Source organism: Oncorhynchus kisutch, unplaced genomic scaffold (assembly GCF_002021735.2).
Source record: "Oncorhynchus kisutch isolate 150728-3 unplaced genomic scaffold, Okis_V2 scaffold495, whole genome shotgun sequence".
Lineage (NCBI taxonomy): Eukaryota > Metazoa > Chordata > Actinopteri > Salmoniformes > Salmonidae > Oncorhynchus > Oncorhynchus kisutch.
Window position 1 is genome coordinate 117,433 of NW_022262440.1, and position 25,294 is coordinate 142,726.

Below are 25,294 nucleotides of genomic sequence, written 5' to 3' on the forward strand. Positions count from 1 at the left end.
CTACGTTCCAAATGACCTCGTTCCCTAAGTAGTGCACTACTTTTAACCAGATGCCTATGGGGGCTCCCTGTCCACCCTATTGGACCTGGTTAAAAAGTTGTGCACTATTTACGGAATAGGGTGCCATTCGAGTCTAGTTGTTTTGCTTTAGAGAGTGTTGAATAAAGTGATTCAACAGAGACTTGATTTACAATTGAAAGACTCCCTCTCTGTCCACCATCCTCACCCTGAGAGGATAGGAGTCTGTCTCTGTCCACCATCCTCACCCTGAGAGGAGAGGAGTCTGTCTCTGTCCACCATCCTCACCCTGAGAGGAGAGGAGTCTGTCTCTGTCCACCATCCTCACCCTGAGAGGAGAGGAGTCTGTCTCTGTCCACCATCCTCACCCTGAGAGGAGAGGAGTCTGTCTTTGTCCACTATCCTCACCCTGAGAGGAGAGGAGTCTGTCTCTGTCCACCATCCTCACCCTGAGAGGAGAGGAGTCTTTCAGTCTGTGTGTCTGTTCAGTCTCTTTAAAGAGTTCCTCGTCTCCTCTCTTCGTCTCCTCTCCTCGTCTCCTGTCGAACACGTGTGAAGACCAGGCCCATTGTGGACTAGAGCCACTGAGCTGTGTTGAGGTGACTAGTACAGGCCTGAGGCCTGTTGAGGTGACTAGTATGGGCCTGAGGCCTGTTGAGGTGACTAGTATGGGCCTGAGGCCTGTTGAGGTGACTAGTACTGGCCTGAGGCCTGTTGAGGTGACTAGTACAGGCCTGAGGCCTGTTGAGGTGACTAGTACTGGCCTGAGGCCTGTTGAGGTGACTAGTACAGGCCTGAGGCCTGTTGAGGTGACTAGTACTGGCCTGAGGCCTGTTGAGGTGACTAGTACTGTAGTACTGGCCTGAGCTGTGTTGATGTGACTAGTCTCTCTCTCTCTCTCTCTCTCTCGCTCTCTCTCTCTCTCTCCCTCCTCCCCCCCTTAGTTTAACACACTGACTGTAATTATCTAGATATGAGTGTCTGCTAAATGACCAACATGTGAAATGTATCAGAAGACTGGCTTGTTGTTCCTTCTCTCTACAGGCGTATCAGTTTGGAACATTCAAGACAGCTACTGATTAACTCTCTCCTCTTTCCTCCTCTCTCCTCTCTCTCTCCTCTTTCCTCATCTCTCCTTCTCTCTCTCCTCTTTCCTCCTCTCCTTCTCTCTCTCCTTCCTCTCTCCTTCCTCTCTCCTTCTCTCTCCTTCTTTCTCCTTCCTCTCTCCTTCTCTCTCTCTCCTTCTCTCTCTCTCCTCTCTCCTTCTCTCTCCTCTCTTCTCTCTCCTCTCTCTCCTTCTCTCTCCTCTCTCCTTCTCTCTCTCTCTCTCCTTCTCTCTCTCTCTCCTCTCTCTCCTTCTCTCTCCTCTCTCCTTCTCTCTCTCTCTCTCCTCCTCTCCTCTCTTCTCTCTCTCCAGGCGTATGAGTGGGCGTTGGAGGGGATGCGTCACCTGGCCAGCATCAGCATGGAGGACTGCATGGTGCCCGACAAGAGCCAGGGGGTGATCAGCTGTCTGGAGGGGTACCGCCGGCAGCACCCCCCAATCCCCGACCCCCGCTTCCAGGAGATGAAGGAGCTGGCTGGGGAGATGAAGAGCGAGCAGGGCCTCAAACAGTGGAAGTTCGCCTGGTCCAAGTGCCAGGAGACCAAGCAGATGTTTGAGAAGAAGCTGGAGGCCGCTCTGAGGACGAGGCGAGCCCTGCCCACGGGAGAGTCCCCCGGGTCGGGTACAGCGGGTGCAGGGAAGGACGGCGGGATAGGGGACGCCATCCCCAGACGTTACTCTGACGTTAACAACGACGTGGGACAGGAGAGGAGCCGCAGCGTGTCACACGCCTGTAGAAAGGCCTTTAGTGGGGTGTGGGGGGTCAGAGAGAGGCTGTCCTCCACCTCCAGCTCTGCCTCAGCTCAGTCGGCCTGCAGCCTAAGACAGGAGACACCCCTAACCTCCTCTCCCTACGGTCTGGTGCACAGGCTCCCCCTCACCCCCCTCTCCACCCAGCTCCTCACCCGTAGCACCTCCTCCGAGGAGTCGTCCCACGGGGTTCGTATTGAAGCGCAGGGCCGTAGCTCCTCCTGCTCCTTCTCCCCCTCCCTGACCCCCCTGGAGCCGAGCTCCGCCCCTAACCCTGCTCGCCGACCCCCGCTCCGCAAGACCCAGAGCTTCGACTGCCAGAGCCCCGCCCCCGCCTCCCCTGACTCCTCCCGCTATGGGACCTGTCAGCGTACGCTGAGCGAGCCGGCGCGGCGCGGCAACACTGGGGTGTTTATTAAAGGCCTGGAGGTCAGTAGTAGGGAGGTGGCTGAGCGACCCTACTCCCCCAGAATGACGCCTCCTGGCTGGGCAGCAGGAGAGGCACTGAGGACTCCCTCCATCAGCACTACCAGTAGTCCTGTACCAGAGAACCGCGCCAAGGGCAGGTGGGTACCTGGCTAGTCAAGCTACCACACACACACACACACACACACACACACACACACACACACACACACACACACACACACACACACACACACACACACACACACATACACACACAGAGAGCGAGCTGTCTGTCTGTCTGTCTGTCTTTCTGTCTGTCATGTTTCCCAGTGTAGTGTTACAGGGACAGATGGGTTTTAGTCTAGCTACCACTACTCTACTGTGTGTGTGTGGCCGTGTGTTTGTGTGTGTGTGGCCGTGTGGAGGCTGGGCCTGATGCCGAGAGGCTGTCACCAGAGAACCTATCACACTGTTCACAGACCCCAACCCCACAGGGAGGGAGATGAACTGAGGGAGAGAAGGAGGGAGGGAGGTGAACTTTGAAGAGACCAGAGAAACCAGGACAGTCTAGAATCTGAAGAGACCAGAGAAACCAGGACAGTCTAGAATCTGAAGAGACCAGAGAAACCAGGACAGTCTATACCACCACACTAGGACATGTTGAGACAGGTAGCTGGGGACTGAGGACCACTAGGACATGTTGAGACAGGTAGCTGGGGACTGAGGACCACTGATATGTTGAGACGGGTAGCTGGGGACTGAGGACCACTAGGACATGTTGAGACAGGTAGCTGGGGACTGAGGACCACTGATATGTTGAGACGGGTAGCTGGGGACTGAGGACCACTGATATGTTGAGACGGGTAGCTGGGGACTGAGGACCACTGATATGTTGAGACGGGTAGCTGGGGACTGAGGACCACTAGGACATGTTGAGACAGGTAGCTGGGGACTGAGGACCACTGATATGTTGAGACGGGTAGCTGGGGACTGAGGACCACTAGGACATGTTGAGACAGGTAGCTGGGGACTGAGGACCAATAGGACATGATGAGACAGGTAGCTGTGGACTGAGGACCACTAGGACATGTTGAGACAGGTAGCTGGGGACTGAGGACCACTAGGACATGTTGAGACAGGTAGCTGGGGACTGAGGACCACTAGGACATGTTGAGACAGGTAGCTGGGGACTGAGGACCACTAGGACATGTTGAGACAGGTAGCTGGGGACTGAGGACCACTAGGACATGTTGAGACAGGTAGCTGGGGACTGAGGACCACTAGGACATGTTGAGACAGGTAGCTGGGGACTGAGGACCACTAGGACATGTTGAGACAGGTAGCTGGGGACTGAGGACCACTAGGACATGTTGAGACAGGTAGCTGGGGACTGAGGACCACTGATATGTTGAGACAGGTAGCTGGGGACTGAGGACCACTAGGACATGTTGAGACAGGTAGCTGGGGACTGAGGACCACTAGGACATGTTGAGACAGGTAGCTGGGGACTGAGGACCACTAGGACATGTTGAGACAGGTAGCTGGGGACTGAGGACCACTAGGACATGTTGAGACAGGTAGCTGGGGACTGAGGACCACTAGGACATGTTGAGACAGCTAGCTGGGGACTGAGGACCACTAGGACATGTTGAGACAGGTAGCTGGGGACTGAGGACCACTAGGACATGTTGAGACAGGTAGCTGGGGTCTGAGGACCACTGACATGTTGAGACAGGTGGCTGGGGACTGAGGACCACTAGGACATGTTGAGACAGGTAGCTGGGGACTGAGGACCACTAGGACATGTTGAGACAGGTAGCTGGGGACTGAGGACCACTGATATGTTGAGACAGGTAGCTGGGGACTGAGGACCACTAGGACATGTTGAGACAGGTAGCTGGGGACTGAGGACCAATAGGACATGTTGAGACAGGTAGCTGTGGACTGAGGACCACTAGGACATGTTGAGACAGGTAGCTGGGGACTGATGACCACTAGGACATGTTGAGACAGGTAGCTGGGGACTGAGGACCACTGATATGTTGAGACAGGTAGCTGGGGACTGAGGACCACTAGGACATGTTGAGACAGGTAGCTGGGGACTGAGGACCACTAGGACATGTTGAGACAGGTAGCTGGGGACTGAGGACCACTAGGACATGTTGAGACAGGTAGCTGGGGACTGAGGACCACTAGGACATGTTGAGACAGCTAGCTGGGGACTGAGGACCACTAGGACATGTTGAGACAGGTAGCTGGGGACTGAGGACCACACTGACATGTTGAGACAGGTAGCTGGGGACTGAGGACCACTAGGACATGTTGAGACAGGTAGCTGGGGACTGAGGACCACTAGGACATGTTGAGACAGGTAGCTGGGGACTGAGGACCACTAGGACATGTTGAGACAGGTAGCTGGGGACTGAGGACCACTAGGACATGTTGAGACAGCTAGCTGGGGACTGAGGACCACTAGGACATGTTGAGACAGGTAGCTGGGGACTGAGGACCACTAGGACATGTTGAGACAGGTAGCTGGGGTCTGAGGACCACTGACATGTTGAGACAGGTGGCTGGGGACTGAGGACCACTGACATGTTGAGACAGGTAGCTGGGGACTGAGGACCACTAGGACATGTTGAGACAGGTAGCTGGGGACTGAGGACCACTGACATGTTGAGACAGGTAGCTGGGGACTGAGGACCACTAGGACATGTTGAGACAGGTAGCTGGGGACTGAGGACCACACTGACATGTTGAGACAGGTAGCTGGGGACTGAGGACCACTAGGACATGTTGAGACAGCTAGCTGGGGACTGAGGACCACTAGGACATGTTGAGACAGGTAGCTGGGGACTGAGGACCACTAGGACATGTTGAGACAGGTAGCTTAACAGTCATCTCAGGTAGTCTTAACAGCTCCTCTCGCCACAGTAAACTGACCAGTCTAACAGACCTCTCCTCCTCTCTCTCCCTCCACAGTAAACTGACCAGTCTTAACAGTCCTCTTTCTCCCTCCACAGTAAACTGACCAGTCTTAACAGTCCTCTTTCTCCCTCCACAGTAAACTGACCAGTCTTAACAGTCCTCTCTCTCCCTCCACAGTAAACTGACCAGTCTTAACAGTCCTCTCCTCCTCTCTCTCCCTCCACAGTAAACTGACCAGTCTAACAGTCCTCTCCTCCTCTCTCTCCCTCCACAGTAAACTGACCAGTCTTAACAGTCCTCTCCTCCTCTCTCTCCCTCCACAGTAAACTGACCAGTCTAACAGTCCTCTCCTCCTCTCTCTCCCTCCACAGTAAACTGACCAGTCTTAACAGTCATCTCCTCTCACCACAGTAAACTGACCAGTCTTAACAGTCCTCTCCTCCTCTCTCTCCCTCCACAGTAAACTGACCAGTCTAACAGTCCTCTCCTCCTCTCTCTCCCTCCACAGTAAACTGACCAGTCTTAACAGTCCTCTCCTCCTCTCTCTCCCTCCACAGTAAACTGACCAGTCTTAACAGTCCTCTCCTCCTCTCTCTCCCTCCACAGTAAACTGACCAGTCTAACAGTCCTCTCCTCCTCTCTCTCCCTCCACAGTAAACTGACCAGTCTTAACAGTCCTCTCCTCCTCTCTCTCCCTCCACAGTAAACTGACTAGTCTTAACAGTCCTCTCCTCCTCTCTCTCCCTCCACAGTAAACTGACTAGTCTTAACAGTCCTCTCCTCCTCTCTCTCCCTCCACAGTAAACTGACCAGTCTTAACAGTCCTCTCCTCTCGCCACAGTAAGCTGCGTCACATCGTGGATGAGATGGTGACCACGGAGAGGGAGTACGTGCGTTCCCTCCGTTACATCATCGAGCACTACTTCCCCGAGATGGAGAGAGGAGACCTCCCGCAGGACCTCAGGGGAAAACGCAGCGTCATCTTTGGGAACCTGGAGAAGCTTATGGACTTCCACAGCCAGTACTTCCTCAAGGAGTTGGAGAGCTGCTGCAACCACCCTCTGAGGGTGTCACACTGCTTCCTACGACACGTAAGAGACCTCATTCCTCTAACGATTTGTTTCAATATACCCAGAGGTAATGTTACTACTGAAAATCACCTATTACGAGTCTCACGCTGCTTCCTACGACACGAGTAAGAGACCTCTTCGTACCTCTTACTCTATAGCCGAATGACAATATGTTCCTCAAACGGTAGAGGATATCCACTTCTGTTACAGCCGAATGACAGTGTTCCTGAGGTAGCATTACTGAGGTAGCATTACTGAGGTAGCATTACTGAGGTAGCATTACTGAGGTAGCATTACTGAGGTAGCATTACTGAGGTAACATTACTGATGATTACATTACTGAGGTAACATTACTGAGGTAACATTACTGAGGTAACATTACTGAGGTAACATTACCGCGGTAGCATTACTGAGGTAACATTACTGAGGTACATTACTGAGGTAACATTACTGATGATTACATTACTGAGGTAACATTACTGAGGTAACATTACCGAGGTAACATTACCGAGGTAGCATTACTGAGGTAGCATTACTGAGGTAACATTACTGAGGTACATTACTGAGGTAACATTACTGAGGTAGCATTACTGAGGTAACATTACTGAGGTACATTACTGAGGTAACATTACTGAGGTAGCATTACTGAGGTACATTACTGAGGTAACATTACTGAGGTACATTACTGAGGTAACATTACTGAGGTACATTACTGAGGTAACATTACTGAGGTAGCATTACTGAGGTAACATTACTGAGGTACATTACTGAGGTAACATTACTGAGGTAGCATTACTGAGGTACATTACTGAGGTAACATTACTGAGGTACATTACTGAGGTAACATTACTGAGGTAACATTACTGATGATTACATTACTGAGGTAACATTACTGAGGTAACATTACCGAGGTAACATTACCGAGGTAGCATTACTGAGGTAGCATTACTGAGGTAGCATTACTGAGGTAACATTACTGAGGTAACATTACTGAGGTAACATTACTGAGGTAACATTACTGATGATTACATTACTGAGGTAATATTACTGAAGTAACATTCCTGAGGTAACAATACCGAGGTAACATTACCGAGGTAGCACTACTGAGGTAGCATTACTGAGGTAACATTACCGAGGTAACATTACCGAGGTAGCATTACCGAGGTAACATTACTGAGGTAGCATTACCGAGGAAGGATTACTGAGGTAACATTACTGCGGTAACATTACTGAGGTAACATTACTGAGCATCATTACTGCGGTAACATTACTGAGGTAACATTACTGAGGTAACCACCCCCTTTAGTCTCACTGTTTCCTGCGCCTCTAGACATCTACAGTATACTATATCCTAACGATGTCGATGTGTTCCTGAGGTTCCTTGGTCCAGTACGTTTAACTGGCCGGCCCTGGTATCTAGCTGCTCGTTAACCTCAAGGCAGGATTTTGGCTTTAGGGAGGCGCTTTTACCTTCAAATACCAACCCAGCTGTGAAAATACTGAACTCTACTAAGCTCTCTAGCAGGTTCCATGTTGTCACAACTCTGTTTCCCTCACACACACACACACACACACACTGTTCTCTCTTTACCTTCATACCTGTGGTCGTTCTCAGACCCCTTGGTTTGATTTAAACATCCTGATTTTCCACCCTTCAAACAGCAGCTGGAGACGTAGTCCTCTCTACCAGGCTTATAACAGGGAGATGTAGTCCTCTACCAGGCTTATAACAGGGAGATGTAGTCCTCTCTCCCAGGCTTATAACAGGGAGATGTAGTCCTCTCTACCAGGCTTATAACAGGGAGATGTAGTCCTCTCTACCAGGCTTATAACAGGGAGATGTAGTCCTCTACCAGGCTTATAACAGGGAGATGTAGTCCTCTCTCCCAGGCTTATAACAGGGAGATGTAGTCCTCTCTACCAGGCTTATAACAGGGAGATGTAGTCCTCTACCAGGCTTATAACAGGGAGATGTAGTCCTCTACCAGGCTTATAACAGGGAGATGTAGTCCTCTCTACCAGGCTTATAACAGGGAGATGTAGTCATCTCTACCAGGCTTATAACAGGGAGATGTAGTCCTCTACCAGGCTTATAACAGGGAGATGTAGTCCTCTACCAGGCTTATAACAGGGAGATGTAGTCCTCTACCAGGCTTATAACAGGGAGATGTAGTCCTCTCTACCAGGCTTATAACAGGGAGATGTAGTCCTCTCTCCCAGGCTTATAACAGGGAGATGTAGTCCTCTACCAGGCTTATAACAGGGAGATGTAGTCCTCTCTCAGGCTTATAACAGGGAGATGTAGTCCTCTCTCCCAGGCTTATAACAGGGAGATGTAGTCCTCTACCAGGCTTATAACAGGGAGATGTAGTCCTCTCTCCCAGGCTTATAACAGGGAGATGTAGTCCTCTCTACCGGCCTTATAACAGGGAGATGTAGTCCTCTCTCCCAGGCTTATAACAGGGAGATGTAGTCCTCTCTACCAGGCTTATAACAGGGAGACGTAGTCCTCTCTACCAGGCTTATAACAGGGAGATGTAGTCCTCTCTCCCAGGCTTATAACAGGGAGACGTAGTCCTCTCTACCAGGCTTATAACAGGGAGATGTAGTCCTCTCTCCCAGGCTTATAACAGGGAGATGTAGTCCTCTACCAGGCTTATAACAGGGAGATATAGTCCTCTCTACCAGGCTTATAACAGGGAGATGTAGTCCTCTACCAGGCTTATAACAGGGAGATATAGTCCTCTCTACCAGGCTTATAACAGGGAGATGTAGTCCTCTACCAGGCTTATAACAGGGAGATGTAGTCCTCTCTCCCAGGCTTATAGCAGGGAGATGTAGTCCTCTCTACCAGGCTTATAACAGGGAGATGTAGTCCTCTACCAGGCTTATAACAGGGAGATGTAGTCCTCTACCAGGCTTATAACAGGGAGATGTAGTCCTCTACCAGGCTTATAACAGGGAGATGTAGTCCTCTCTACCAGGCTTATAACAGGGAGATGTAGTCCTCTCTCCCAGGCTTATAACAGGGAGATGTAGTCCTCTACCAGGCTTATAACAGGGAGATGTAGTCCTCTCTCCCAGGCTTATAACAGGGAGATGTAGTCCTCTCTACCAGGCTTATAACAGGGAGATATAGTCCTCTCTCCCAGGCTTATAACAGGGAGATGTAGTCCTCTCTACCAGACTTATAACAGGGAGATGTAGTCCTCTCTACCAGGCTTATAACAGGGAGATGTAGTCATCTCTCCCAGGCTTATAACAGGGAGATGTAGTCCTCTCTACCAGGCTTATAACAGGGAGATGTAGTCCTCTCTCCCAGGCTTATAGCAGGGAGACGTAGTCCTCTCTCCCAGGCTTATAGCAGGAAGACGTAGTCCTCTCTCCCATTCTTATAACAGAGAGACGTAGTCCTCTCTCCCAGGCTTATAACAGGGAGACGTAGTCCTCTCTCCCAGGCTTATAACAGGGAGACATAGTCCTCTCTCCCAGGCTTATAGCAGGAAGACGTAGTCCTCTCTCCCAGGCTTATAACAGGGAGACGTAGTCCTCTCTCCCAGGCTTATAACAGGGAGACGTAGTCCTCTCTCCCAGGCTTATAACAGGGAGACGTAGTCCTCTCTCCCAGGCTTATAACAGGGAGACTGGATCTGCGTCCCTGATGGCTAGATATAGTGCACCTCTTTTGACCCGAGCCTTATGGGCTAGTGCACTACATAGGGACTAGTGTGCCGTTTGGGACGTAGGCTAAGTCGACACATTCCTGGCTATAAAAGTCTGGGAGAGATATTACACTCTGTACGAATATAAAAAAGCAACCAAGTAATTTGATGTCTCGCCAGAATTCTCGCCAAATAAAACCGAACTTGTCGAGAAATGGAGAGTTCTCGTTTCCTTTTTTTGGTACAGGGCATGTTTACAGAACAAGAGAGGGTTTTCTGTTTTCTCTCAGTAGAATGATTTGTTCTGTTTCCATGTAATCCACAGCAAGACGCGTTCGGCCTGTACGCTCTGTACAGTAAGAACAAGCCTCGGTCTGATACGCTGTTGGCCAGCCACGGAAACAGCTTCTTCAGGGTGAGGAAGAAGAACACACCAGAACAGACATACATGTGCTTCAGAACGTACAGACAACTCTTTGCACCTGACTGACTGTCTGTCTGTCTGTCTAGCTGTCTGTCTAGCTGTCTGTCTGTCTGTCTGTCTAGCTGTCTGTCTAGCTGTCTGTCTGTCTGTCTGTCTGTCTGTATGCTTGTCTGTCTGTCTGTCTGTTTGTCTGTCTGTCTAGCTGTGGCTTTTTGCACCTAACTGACTGTCTGTCTGTCTAACTGCATAACCTTTGACCTCTAACCGCTATAGAACAAGCAGCTGAAGCTGGGAGATAAGATGGACCTGACCTCCTACCTGTTAAAGCCCATTCAGAGGATGTCTAGCTGTCTGTCTGTCTGATTAGCTGTCTGTCTGCCTGTCTGTCTGTCTAGCTAGCTGTCTAGCTGTATAACCTTTCACCTCTAACCACTATAGAACAAGCAGCTGAAGCTGGGAGATAAGATGGACCTGGCCTCCTACCTGTTAAAGCCCATCCAGAGGATGGCTAAATACGCTCTCCTCCTCAAAGACCTGATCAAGGAGGTGAGCGAGGCGCAGGAGACAGAGCTGGGCTACCTCCGAGCCGCCGCGGAGATGGTCAAGTTCCAGCTGCGTCACGGCAACGACCTGCTCGCCATGGACGCCATTCGAGACTGTGATGTGAGTGACGCACCTTCAGCCTGAGAGTTATCGTGTCTTCTTTGACCCTCACAGAGTTACGGTCCAACTCGGGAGACGGCCGAGGGGAGACGGCCGAGGGGAGACGGCCGAGGGGGAGACGGCCGAGGGGGAGACGGCCGAGGGGGGAGACGGCCGAGGGGGAGAACGGCTCATAATAACGTCTGGAGTGACACGGTATCCAACATAGAAACCATGTGATGTGTTTGATCCCATTCCACTAATTCCACTCCAGCCGTTACCACGAGCCCGTCCTCCCCAAGTAAGGTGCCACCAGCCTCCTGTGTGGTACAGCGATAATATGACAAACTCTCTGTGGAACTGAACGATTTGGGGAAGTCTGAAATACAAGGGGGGGGGGGGGGGGGATTGTAAAATACTACTGGGACAGTTCTAGACTTGATTGTGAAATAGCAGGGTGAAGAACGAGACTTGGGAGGATGGCAACGTGCAACAGGTGTTTGAGTAACATGAAGTGTTGTATATTTAGCCTGACTCTTGTCTCGTCCTCCCCAGGTGAACCTGAAGGAGCAGGGTCAGCTGGTCAGACAGGATGAGTTCTGGATCTGGTATGGCAGGAAGAAGTGTCAGCGCCATGTCTTCCTGTTTCAAGACCTGGTGCTGTTCAGTAAACCCAAACGCATCGAAGGAGGACTGGACGTTTACATCTACAAACACTCCTTTAAGGTGGGTCCCTCTATATCTACCCTCTATATCCACCAACACTCCTTTAAGGTGGGTCCCTCTATATCTACCCTCTATATCCACCAACACTCCTTTAAGGTGGGTCCCTCTATATCTACCCTCTATATCCACCAACACTCCTTTAAGGTGGGTCCCTCTATATCTACCCTCTATATCTACCCTCTATATCTACAAACACTCCTTTAAGGTGGGTCCCTCTATATCTACCCTCTATATCTACCCTCTATATCTACCCTCTATATCTACCAACACTCCTTTAAGGTGGGTCCCTCTATATCTACCAACACTCCTTTAAGGTGGGTCCCTCTATATCTACCAACACTCCTTTAAGGTGGGTCCCTCTATATCTACAAACACTCCTTTAAGGTGGGTCCCTCTATATCTACCCTCTATATCTACCCTCTATATCTACCCTCTATATCTACCCTCTATATCTACCCTCTATATCTACCAACACTCCTTTAAGGTGGGTCCCTCTATATCTACCAACACTCCTTTAAGGTGGGTCCCTCTATATCTACCAACACTCCTTTAAGGTGGGTCCCTCTATATCTACCAACACTCCTTTAAGGTGGGTCCCTCTATATCTAACCAACACTCCTTTAAGGTGGGTCCCTCTATATCTACCAACACTCCTTTAAGGTGGGTCCCTCTATATCTACCCTCTATATCCACCAACACTCCTTTAAGGTGGGTCCCTCTATATCTACCCTCTATATCTACCCTCTATATCTACCCTCTATATCTACCCTCTATATCTACCCTCTATATCTACCAACACTTTTTTAAGGTGGGTCCCTCTATATCTACCAACACTCCTTTAAGGTGGGTCCCTCTATATCTACCAAACACTCCTTTAAGGTGGGTCCCTCTATATCTACCAACACTCCTTTAAGGTGGGTCCCTCTATATCTACCAACACTCCTTTAAGGTGGGTCCCTCTATATCTACCAACACTCCTTTAAGGTGGGTCCCTCTATATCTACCCTCTATATCCACCAACACTCCTTTAAGGTGGGTCCCTCTATATCTACCCCTCTATATCTACCCTATATATCTACCAACACTCCTTTAAGGTGGGTCCCTCTATATCTACCAACACTCCTTTAGGTGGGTCCCTCTATATCTACCCTCTATATCTACAAACACTCCTTTAAGGTGGGCCCCTCTATATCTACCCTCTATATCTAACCTCTATATCTACCCTCTATATCTACCCTCTATATCCACCAACACTCCTTTAAGGTGGGTCCCTCTATATCTACCCTCTATATCTACCCTCTATATCTACCCTCTATATCTACAAACACTCCTTTAAGGTGGGTCCCTCTATATCTACCCTCTATATCCACCAACACTCCTTTAAGGTGGGTCCCTCTATATCTACCCTCTATATCTACCAACACTCCTTTAAGGTGGGTCCCTCTATATCTACCAACACTCCTTTAAGGTGGGTCCCTCTATATCTACCAACACTCCTTTAAGGTGGGTCCCTCTATATCTACCAACACTCCTTTAAGGTGGGTCCCTCTATATCTACCCTCTATATCTACCAACACTCCTTTAAGGTGGGTCTCTCTATATCTACAAACACTTCTTTAAGGTGGGTCCCTCTATATCTACCAACACTCCTTTAAGGTGGGTCCCTCTATATCTACCAACACTTCTTTAAGGTGGGTCCCTCTATATCTACCCTCTATATCTACCAACACTTCTTTAAGGTGGGTCCCTCTATATCTACCCTCTATATCTACCCTCTATATCTACCAACACTTCTTTAAGGTGGGTCCCTCTATATCTACCAACACTCCTTTAAGGTGGGTCCCTCTATATCTACCAACACTCCTTTAAGGTGGGTCCCTCTATATCTACCAACACTTCTTTAAGGTGGGTCTCTCTATATCTACCAACACTCCTTTAAGGTGGGTCCCTCTATATCTACCCTCTATATCTACCCTCTATATCTACCCTCTATATCTACCAACACTCCTTTAAGGTGGGTCCCTCTATACCTACCCTCTATATCCACCAACACTCCTTTAAGGTGGGTCCCTCTATATCTACCCTCTATATCTACCCTATATATCTACCAGCACTCCTTTAAGGTGGGTCCCTCTATATCTACCCTCTATATCTACCCTCTATATCTACCCTCTATATCTACCAACACTCCTTTAAGGTGGGTCCCTCTATATCTACCCTCTATATCTACCCTCTATATCCACCAACACTCCTTTAAGGTGGGACCCTCTATATCTACCCTCTATATCTACCCTCTATATCTACCAACACTCCTTTAAGGTGGGTCCCTCTATATCTACCAACACTCCTTTAAGGTGGGTCCCTCTATATCTACCCTCTATATCTACCAACACTCCTTTAAGGTGGCTCCCTCTATATCTACCAACACTCCTTTAAGGTGGGTCCCTCTATATCTACCAACACTTCTTTAAGGTGGGTCCCTCTATATCTACCCTCTATATCTACCAACACTTCTTTAAGGTGGGTCCCTCTATATCTACCCTCTATATCTCCCCTCTATATCTACCAACACTTCTTTAAGGTGGGTCCCTCTATATCTACCAACACTCCTTTAAGGTGGGTCCCTCTATATCTACCAACACTCCTTTAAGGTGGGTCCCTCTATATCTACCAACACTCCTTTAAGGTGGGTCCCTCTATATCTACCAACACTTCTTTAAGGTGGGTCCCTCTATATCTACCAACACTCCTTTAAGGTGGGTCCCTCTATATCTACCCTCTATATCTACCCTCTATATCTACCAACACTCCTTTAAGGTGGGTCCCTCTATACCTACCCTCTATATCCACCAACACTCCTTTAAGGTGGGTCCCTCTATATCTACCCTCTATATCTACCCTCTATATCTACCCTCTATATCTACCAGCACTCCTTTAAGGTGGGTCCCTCTATATCTACCCTCTATATCTACCCTCTATATCTACCAACACTCCTTTAAGGTGGGTCCCTCTATATCTACCCTCTATATCTACCCTCTATATCCACCAACACTCCTTTAAGGTGGGACCCTCTATATCTACCCTCTATATCTACCAACACTCCTTTAAGGTGGGTCCCTCTATATCTACCCTCTATATCCACCAACACTCCTTTAAGGTGGGACCCTCTATATCTACCAACACTCCTTTAAGGTGGGTCCCTCTATATCTACCCTCTATATCTACCCTCTATATCCACCAACACTCCTTTAAGGTGGGTCCCTATATATCTACCAACACTCCTTTAAGGTGGGACCCTCTATATCTACCCTCTATATCTACCAACACTCCTTAAGGTGGGTCCCTCTATATCTACCCTCTATATCTACCCTCTATATCTACCCTCTATATCTACCAACACTCCTTTAAGGTGGGTCCCTCTATATCTACCAACACCCCTTTAAGGTGGGTCCCTCTATATCTACAAACACTCCATTAAGTGTTGGTTATACTGTGGCCAGTTGTAGAAGTGACATAGGGATTTGGTTATACTGTGGCCAGTTGTAGTAGTGACATAGGGATTTGGTTATACTGTGGTCAGTTGTAGTAGTGACATAGGGATTAGGTTATACTGTGGTCAGTTGTAGTAGTGACATAGGGATTAGGTTATACTGTGGTCAGTTGTAGAGGTGACATAGGGATTTGGTTATACTGTGGTCAGTTGTAGAAGTGACATAGGGATTAGGTTATACTGTGGTCAGTTGTAGAGGTGACATAGGGATTTGGTTATACTGTGGTCAGTTGTAGAAGTGACATAGGGATTAGGTTATACTGTGGTCAGTTGTAGAGGTGACATAGGGATTAGGTTATACTGTGGTCAGTTGTAGTAGTGACATAGGGATTAGGTTATACTGTGGTCAGTTGTAGAAGTGACATAGGGATTAGGTTATACTGTGGTCAGTTGTAGAGGTGACATAGGGATTAGGTTATACTGTGGTCAGTTGTAGAGGTGACATAGGGATTAGGTTATACTGTGGCCAGTTGTAGTAGTGACATAGGGATTAGGTTATACTGTGGTCAGTTGTAGTAGTGACATAGGGATTAGGTTATACTGTGGCCAGTTGTAGTAGTGACATAGGGATTTGGTTCTCCTTTGTTTTTACAATGTAGAGATGTGATAAGCAGAAACGTAGAAGTTGTAAAAAAAAAAAGGAATGTTATTTTGTTGGGAATCACATCTCCCTCCCTCTCTCTCTTTCTCCCTCTCCCCAGACGGCAGACGTGGGGATGACAGAGACATCTGGGGACAACAGTCTTCGTTTCGAGGTGTGGTTCAGACGCAGGAGCAGTAAGAACCAGACGTATGTCCTGCAGGCCTCCAACGCAGACATCAAACACGCCTGGACCTCCAACATCGCACGTATCCTCTGGCAGCAGGCTACCCGGAATAAAGGTAGAGATGAGGGAGGGAGGGAGGGAGGGAGGGAGGGAGGGAGGGAGGGAGGGAGGGAGGGAGGGAGAGAGGGAGGGAGGGAGAGAGGGAGGGAGGGAGAGAGGGAGGGAGGGAGAGAGGGAGGGAGGGAGGGAGGGAGGGAGGGAGGGAGGGAGGGAGGGAGGGAGAGACAGAGAGGGAGGGAGGGAGGGGGAGGGAGAGACAGGGAGGGAGGGAGGGGGAGGGAGAGACAGAGAGGGAGAGAGAGAGAGGGAGGGAGGGAGGGAGAGACAGAGAGAGGGAGAGACAGAGAGAGGGAGAGAGAGAGAGGGAGGGAGGGAGGGGAGAGACAGAGAGAGGGAGAGACAGAGAGAGGGAGAGAGAGAGAGGGAGGGAGGGAGGGAGAGACAGAGAGAGGGAGAGACAGAGAGAGGGAGAGAGAGAGACAGAGAGAAGGAGAGAGAGGGAACATAACAGTTGATACAAGTGTTATCTGGGTCTGTTTGGGTGGGCCCAGTGTGGTTAATTCATCTCTGTGTTGTGTTCAGAGATCCGTAATCAGGAGATGGTTTCCATGGGAGTGGGTAACAAGCCGTTCCTGGACATTAAACCCAGTGATGCTGCCATCAACGACAGGGCTATAGACTACATCATGAAGGGACGAGGTAACCACTAAACCACTGTCTATTACACTGATCAATAACCACTAAACCACTGTCTAGTACACTGATCAATAACCACTAAACCACTGTCTAGTACACTGATCAATAACCACTAAACCACTGTCTATTACACTGATCAATAACCACTAAACTAAACCGCTGTCTATTACAATGATCAATAACCACTAAACCACTGTCTATTACACTGATCAATAACCACTAAACTAAACCACTGTCTATTACACTGATCAATAACCATTAAACCACTGTCTAGTACACTAATCAATAACCACTAAACCACTGTCTATTACACTGATCAATAACCACTAAACCACTGTCTATTACACTGATCAATAACCACTAAACTAAACCACTGTCTATTACACTGATCAATAACCATTAAACCACTGTCTAGTACACTGATCAATAACCACTAAACCACTGTCTATTACACTGATCAATAACCAATAAACCGCCGTCTAGTACACTGATCAATAACCACTAAACTAAACCACTGTCTATTACACTGATCAATAACCACTAAACCACTGTCTAGTACACTGATCAATAACCACTAAACCACTGTCTAGTACACTGATCAATAACCACTAAACCACTGTCTATTACACTGATCAATAACCATTAAACTAAACCACTGTCTAGTACACTGATCAATAACCACTAAACCACTGTCTAGTACACTGATCAATAACCACTAAACCACTGTCTATTACACTGATCAATAACCATTAAACTAAACCACTGTCTAGTACACTGATCAATAACCACTGTGTAGTACACTGATCAATAACCACTAAACCACTGTCTAGTACACTGATCAATAACCACTAAACCACTGTCTATTACACTGATCAATAACCACTAAACCACTGTCTAGTACACTGATCAATAACCACTAAACCACTGTCTATTACACTGATCAATAACCACTAAACCACTGTCTAGTACACTGATCAATAACCACTAAACCACTGTCTATTACACTGATCAATAACCACTAAACCACTGTCTATTACACTGATCAATAACCACTAAACCACTGTCTATTACACTGATCAATAACCACTAAAGCAAAGCGGTCCCTGAATATATGACTGACCCGTCCTGTCCTCTCCTGTCCCCCAGGTGCCAGAACTCGAGCCTCCATTGCCGTGTCCCTGTTCGACCACTCCAACCCTTTCAAGCGTACAGCGTCGAGTAACGGGGGGTCTGGCGGTGGGGCCCCTGCTGCGTCTGGCTCCTGCACTCTCCTGGGGCCCCTCAACCTGCACATGTACAGCAGCCACAGCCAGGCCCTGCTGCCCGGGGGAGAGAGGCCCTTCATCAACCCGTGTATGGAGGAAGACGAGTTGGAGCACGAGACCAGCAGCCAGCCATCCATGAGTACAATACTGTATAGATCATCCCTCCATACTGTATAGATCATCCCTCCATACTGTATAGATCATCCCTCCATACTGTATAGATCATCCCTCCATGACTACATACTGTATAGATCATCCCTCCATACTGTATAGATCATCCCTCCATGACTACATACTGTATAGATCATCCCTCCATGAGTACATACTGTATAGATCATCCCTCCATACTGTATAGATCATCCCTCCATACTGTATAGATCATCCCTCCATACTGTATAGATCATCCCTCCATGACTACATACTGTATAGATCATCCCTCCATACTGTATAGATCATCCCTCCATGACTACATACTGTATAGATCATGCCTCCATCCCTCCATACTGTATAGATCATGCCTCCATCCCTCCATACTGTATAGATCATCCCTCCATGACTACATACTGTATAGATCATCCCTCCATACTGTATAGATCATCCCTCCATGACTACATACTGTATAGATCATCCCTCCATACTGTATAGATCATCCCTCCATGACTACATACTGTATAGATCATCCCTCCATGAGTACATACTGTATAGATCATCCCTCCATGACTACATACTGTATAGATCATCCCTCCATGACTACATACTGTATAGATCATCCCTCCATGACTCCATACTGTATAGATCATCCCTCCATGAGTACATACTGTATAGATCATCCCTCCATGACTACATACTGTATAGATCATCCCTCCATACTGTATAGATCATCCCTCATGACTATATACTATATAGATCATCCCTCCATGACTCCATACTGTATAGATCATCCCTCCATGACTCCATACTGTATAGATCATCCCTCCATGAGTACATACTGTATAGATCATCCCTCATGACTACATACTGTATAGATCATTCCTCCATGACTACATACTGTATAGATCATCCCTCCATACTGTATAGATCATCACTCCATACTGTATAGATCATCCCTCCATACTGTATAGATCATCCCTCCATGTGTACATACTGCATAGATCATCCCTCCATGACTACATACTGTATAGATAATCCCTCCATACTGTATAGATCATCATCCTCCATGACGACATACTGTATAGATTATCCCTCCATGACTACATACTGCATAGATCATCCCTCCATGACTACATACTGTATAGATCATCCCTCCATGCCTACATACTGTATAGATCATCCCTCCACGAGTACATACGGTATAGATCATCCCTCCATACTGTATAGATCATCCCTCCATGACTACATACTGTATAGATCATCCCTCCATACTGTATAGATCATCCCTCCATGACTACATACTGTATAGATCATCCCTCCATACTGTATAGATCATCCCTCCATGAGTACATACTGTATAGATCATCCCTCCATGACTACATACTGTATAGATCATCCCTCCATGACTACATACTGTATAGATCATCCCTCCATGACTACATACTGTATAGATCATCCCTCCATCCCTCCATACTGTATAGATCATCCCTCATGACTATATACTATATAGATCATCCCTCCATGACTCCATACTGTATAGATCATCCCTCCATGAGTACATACTGTATAGATCATCCCTCATGACTACATACTGTATAGATCATTCCTCCATGACTACATACTGTATAGATCATCCCTCCATACTGTATAGATCATCCCTCCATACTGTATAGATCATCCCTCCATGTGTACATACTGTATAGATCATCCCTCCATGACTACATACTGTATAGATAATCCCTCCATACTGTATAGATCATCCCTCCATGACTACATACTGTATAGATCATCATCCTCCATGACGACATACTGTATAGATTATCCCTCCATGACTACATACTGCATAGATCATCCCTCCATGACTACATACTGTATAGATCATCCCTCCATGCCTACATACTGTATAGATCATCCCTCCACGAGTACATACTGTATAGATCATCCCTCCATACTGTATAGATCATCCCTCTATGACTACATACTGTATAGATCATCCCTCCATACTGTATAGATCATCCCTCCATGACTACATACTGTATAGATCATCCCTCCATGACTACATACTGTATAGATCATCCCTCCATGACTACATATTGTATAGATCATCCCTCCATACTGTATAGATCATCCCTCCATGACTACATACTGTATAGATCATCCCTCCATGACTACATACTGTATAGATCATCCCTCCATGAGTACATACTGTATAGATCATCCCTCCATCCCTCCATACTGTATAGATCATCCCTCCATGACTACATACTGTATAGATCATCCCTCCATGAGTACATACTGTATAGATCATCCCCCCATGACTACATACTGTATAGATCATCCCTCCATACTGTATAGATCATCCCTCCAAGACTACATACTGTATAGATCATCATCCTCCATGACGACATACTGTATAGATTATCCCTCCATGACTACATACTGCATAGATCATCCCTCCATGACTACATACTGTATAGATCATCCCTCCATGCCTACATACTGTATAGATCATCCCTCCATGAGTACATACAGTATAGATCATCCCTCCATACTGTATAGATCATCCCTCCATACTGTATAGATCATCCCTCCATACTGTATAGATCATCCCTCCATACTGTATAGATCATCCCTCCATGACTACATACTGTATAGATCATCCCTCCATGAGTACATACTGTATAGATCATCCCTCCATGACTACATACTGTATAGATCATCCCTGCATGAATACATACTGTATAGATCATCCCTCCATGAGTACATACTGTATAGATCATCCCCCCATGACTACATACTGTATAGATCATCCCTCCATGAGTACATACTGTATAGATCATCCCTCCAAGACTACATTTTATTTTTTTTTATTTCACCTTTATTTAACCAGGTAGGCTAGTTGAGAACAAGTTCTCATTTGCAACTGCGACCCTGGCCAAGATAAAGCATAGCAGTGTGAGCATACAACAAAGAGTTACACATGGAGTAAACAATTAACAAGTCAATCACACAGTAGAAACGAAGGGGGGGTCTAATATACAATGTGTGCAAAAGGCATGAGGAGGTAGGCAAATAATTACAATTTTGCAGATTAACACTGGAGTGATAAAAGATCAGATGGTCATGTACAGGTAGAGATATTGGTGTGCAGAAGAGCAGAAAAGTAAATAAATAAAAACAGTACGGGGATGAGGTAGGTGAAAAGGGTGGGCTATTTACCAATAGACTATGTACAGCTGCAGCGATCGGTTAGCTGCTCAGATAGCTGATGTTTGAAGTTGGTGAGGGAGATAAAGTCTCCAACTTCAGCGATTTTTGCAATTCGTTCCAGTCACAGGCAGCAGAGTACTGGAACGAAAGGCGGCCAAATGAGGTGTTGGCTTTAGGGATGATCAGTGAGATACACCTGCTGGAGCGCGTGCTACGGATGGGTGTTGCCATCGTGACCAGTGAGCTGAGATAAGGCGGAGCTTTACCTAGCATAGATTTGTAGATGACCTGGAGCCAGTGGGTCTGGCGACGAATATGTAGCGAGGGCCAGCCGACTAGAGCATACAAGTCGCAGTGGTGGGTAGTATAAGGTGCTTTAGTGACAAAACGGATGGCACTGTGATAGACTGCATCCAGTTTGCTGAGTAGAGTGTTGGAAGCCATTTTGTAGATGACATCGCCGAAGTCAAGGATCGGTAGGATAGTCAGTTTTACTAGGGTAAGCTTGGCGGCTTGAGTGAAGGAGGCTTTGTTGCGGAATAGAAAGCCGACTCTTGATTTGATTTTCGATTGGAGATGTTTGATATGAGTCTGGAAGGAGAGTTTGCAGTCTAGCCAGACACCTAGGTACTTATAGACGTCCACATATTCTAGGTCGGAACCATCCAGGGTGGTGATGCTAGTCGGGCATGCAGGTGCAGGCAGCGACCGGTTGAAAAGCATGCATTTGGTTTTACTAGCGTTTAAGAGCAGTTGGAGGCCACGGAAGGAGTGTTGTATGGCATTAAAGCTTGTTTGGAGGTTAGATAGCACAGTGTCCAAAGACGGGCCGAAAGTATATAGAATGGTGTCGTCTGCGTAGAGGTGGATCAGGGAATCGCCCGCAGCAAGAGCAACATCATTGATATACACAGAGAAAAGAGTCGGCCCGAGAATTGAACCCTGTGGCACCCCCATAGAGACTGCCAGAGGACCGGACAGCATGCCCTCCGATTTGACACACTGAACTCTGTCTGCAAAGTAATTGGTGAACCAGGCAAGGCAGTCATCCGAAAAACCGAGGCTACTGAGTCTGCCGATAAGAATATGGTGATTGACAGAGTCGAAAGCCTTGGCAAGGTCGATGAAGACGGCTGCACAGTACTGTCTTTTATCGATGGCGGTTATGATGTCGTTTAGTACCTTGAGTGTGGCTGAGGTGCACCCATGACCGGCTCGGAAACCAGATTGCACAGCGGAGAAGGTACGGTGGGATTCGAGATGGTCAGTGACCTGTTTGTTGACTTGGCTTTCGAAGACCTTAGATAGGCAGGGCAGGATGGATATAGGTCTGTAACAGTTTGGGTCCAGGGTGTCTCCCCCTTTGAAGAGGGGGATGACTGCGGCAGCTTTCCAATCCTTGGGGATCTCAGACGAGATGAAAGAGAGGTTGAACAGGCTGGTAATAGGGGTTGCGACAATGGTGGCAGATAGTTTCAGAAATAGAGGGTCCAGATTGTCAAGCCCAGCTGATTTGTACGGGTCCAGGTTTTGCAGCTCTTTCAGAACATCTGCTATCTGGATTTGGGTAAAGGAGAACCTGGAGAGGCTTGGGCGAGGAGCTGCGGGGGGGGCGGAGCTGTTGGCCGAGGTTGAAGTAGCCAGGCGGAAGGCATGGCCAGCCGTTGAGAAATGCTTATTGAAGTTTTCGATAATCATGGATTTATCAGTGGTGACCGTGTTACCTAGCCTCAGTGCAGTGGGCAGCTGGGAGGAGGTGCTCTTGTTCTCCATGGACTTCACAGTGTCCCAGAACTTTTTGGAGTTGGAGCTACAGGATGCAAACTTCTGCCTGAAGAAGCTGGCCTTAGCTTTCCTGACTGACTGCGTGTATTGGTTCCGGACTTCCCTGAACAGTTGCATATCACGGGGACTATTCGATGCTATTGCAGTCCGCCACAGGATGTTTTTGTGCTGGTCGAGGGCAGTCAGGTCTGGGGTGAACCAAGGGCTGTATCTGTTCTTAGTTCTGCATTTTTTGAACGGAGCATGCTTATCTAAAATGGTGAGGAAGTTACTTTTAAAGAATGACCAGGCATCCTCAACTGACGGGATGAGGTCAATGTCCTTCCAGGATACCCGGGCCAGGTCGATTAGAAAGGCCTGCTCACAGAAGTGTTTTAGGGAGCGTTTGACAGTGATGAGGGGTGGTCGTTTGACTGCGGCTCCGTAGCGGATACAGGCAATGAGGCAGTGATCGCTGAGATCCTGGTTGAAGACAGCGGAGGTGTATTTGGAGGGCCAGTTGGTCAGGATGACGTCTATGAGGGTGCCCTTGTTTACAGAGTTAGGGTTGTACCTGGTGGGTTCCTTGATGATTTGTGTGAGATTGAGGGCATCTAGCTTAGATTGTAGGACTGGCGGGGTGTTAAGCATATCCCAGTTTAGGGTCACCTAACAGAACAAACTCTGAAGCTAGATGGGGGGCGATCAATTCACAAATGGTGTCCAGGCACAGCTGGGAGCTGAGGGGGGTCGGTAGCAGGCGGCAACCGTGAGAGACTTATTTCTGGAGAGAGTAATTTTCAAAATTAGTAGTTCGAACTGTTTGGGTATGGACTGGAAAGTATGACATTACTTTGCAGGCCATCTCTGCAGTAAACTGCAACTCCTCCCCCTTTGGCAGTTCTATCTTGACGAAGATGTTATAGTTGGGTATGGAAATCTCTGAATTTTTGGTGGCCTTCCTGAGCCAGGATTCAGACACAGCAAGGACATCAGGGTTAGCAGGAGTGTGCTAAAGCAGTGAGTAAGACAAACTTAGGAGGAGGCTTCTGATGTTGACATGCATGCAACCAAGGCTTTTTCGACAACAGAAGTCAACAAATGAGGGTGCCTGGGGACATGCAGGGGCCTGGGTTTACTCCACATCACCGCGGAACAGAGAAGGAGTAGTATGAGGGTGCGGCTGAAAGGCTATCAAAACTGGTCGCCTAGAGCGTTGGGGACAGAGAATAAGAGGAGCAGGTTTCTGGCATGGTAGAATATATCCAGGGCATAATGCGCAGACAGGGGTATGGTGGGGTGCGGGGTACAGCGGAGGTAAGCCCAGGCACTGGGTGATGATGAGAGAGGTTTGTATCTCTGGACATGCTGGTATAATGGGTGAGGTCACCGCATGTGTGGGAGGTGGGACAAAGGAGTTATCAGGGGTATGAAGAGTGGAACTAGGGGCTCCATTGTGAACTAAAACATGATAACTACCTGAACAACAGTATACAAGGCATATTGACATTTGAGAGAGACATACAGCGAGGGCATACAGTAATCACAGGTGTTGAATTGGGAAAAGGCTAGCTAAAACAGTAGGTGAGACAACAGCTAATCAGCTAGCACAACAACAGCAGTAAATGGCGTAGACTAGCAACGGGGCCAACAGATAAACAAACAAGCAGAAGGAGTACCGTGACATTTATGGACAGTCCAGCGTGCATCAGCTATGTAGCCAAGAGATCAGTTGTCCAGGGGGCAGCGGTGGATGGGGAAGGGAAGCTGGAACTGGCGAGTGGTATCCAGGTTAAAAAAAACGAACAATGACTAAGTAGCTTGTAGCTAGTTAGCTGGTTAGCTTCTGGAGGTTCTTGAGTGTGTTCTAAAAATAAATAAAAATAATAGCGATTCCGTATCACATTGGGTGAGGCAGGTTTCCGGAAGGTATAAACAAATTAAAAGTCAAAAGAGATAGAAAGTAAATATGGGTCCGGTGGGCGTTTGGGACGCGGCGATTCAGGCGGTTTAGCAGGCCTGTGCTAACAAGCTAACAGTTTGTAGGCCGGGCTAGACAAGGTAGCAGTTAGCGGACCGGAGCTGGACAAGCTAGCAGT

At 47.8% G+C, this 25,294-nt stretch overlaps 1 protein-coding gene across 1 annotated transcript in view; it reads left to right on the forward strand.

Annotated features, from left to right (window-relative positions):
- Positions 1 to 24,365, forward strand: part of LOC109886250 (puratrophin-1-like) — a gene marked incomplete at its 5' end in the record, with an annotated part of 135,452 nt that extends 111,087 nt beyond the window's left edge. The window contains 9 exons of the mRNA XM_031815694.1: positions 1,436 to 2,439; positions 6,051 to 6,300; positions 10,267 to 10,356; positions 10,804 to 11,028; positions 11,563 to 11,733; positions 15,985 to 16,165; positions 16,693 to 16,809; positions 17,953 to 18,210; positions 24,355 to 24,365. Of these exons, the coding sequence (XP_031671554.1) occupies positions 1,436 to 2,439; positions 6,051 to 6,300; positions 10,267 to 10,356; positions 10,804 to 11,028; positions 11,563 to 11,733; positions 15,985 to 16,165; positions 16,693 to 16,809; positions 17,953 to 18,210; positions 24,355 to 24,365 (2,307 nt within the window). The remainder of the gene's footprint in view (positions 1 to 1,435; positions 2,440 to 6,050; positions 6,301 to 10,266; positions 10,357 to 10,803; positions 11,029 to 11,562; positions 11,734 to 15,984; positions 16,166 to 16,692; positions 16,810 to 17,952; positions 18,211 to 24,354) is intronic.
- Positions 24,366 to 25,294: the final 929 nt, after the last annotated feature.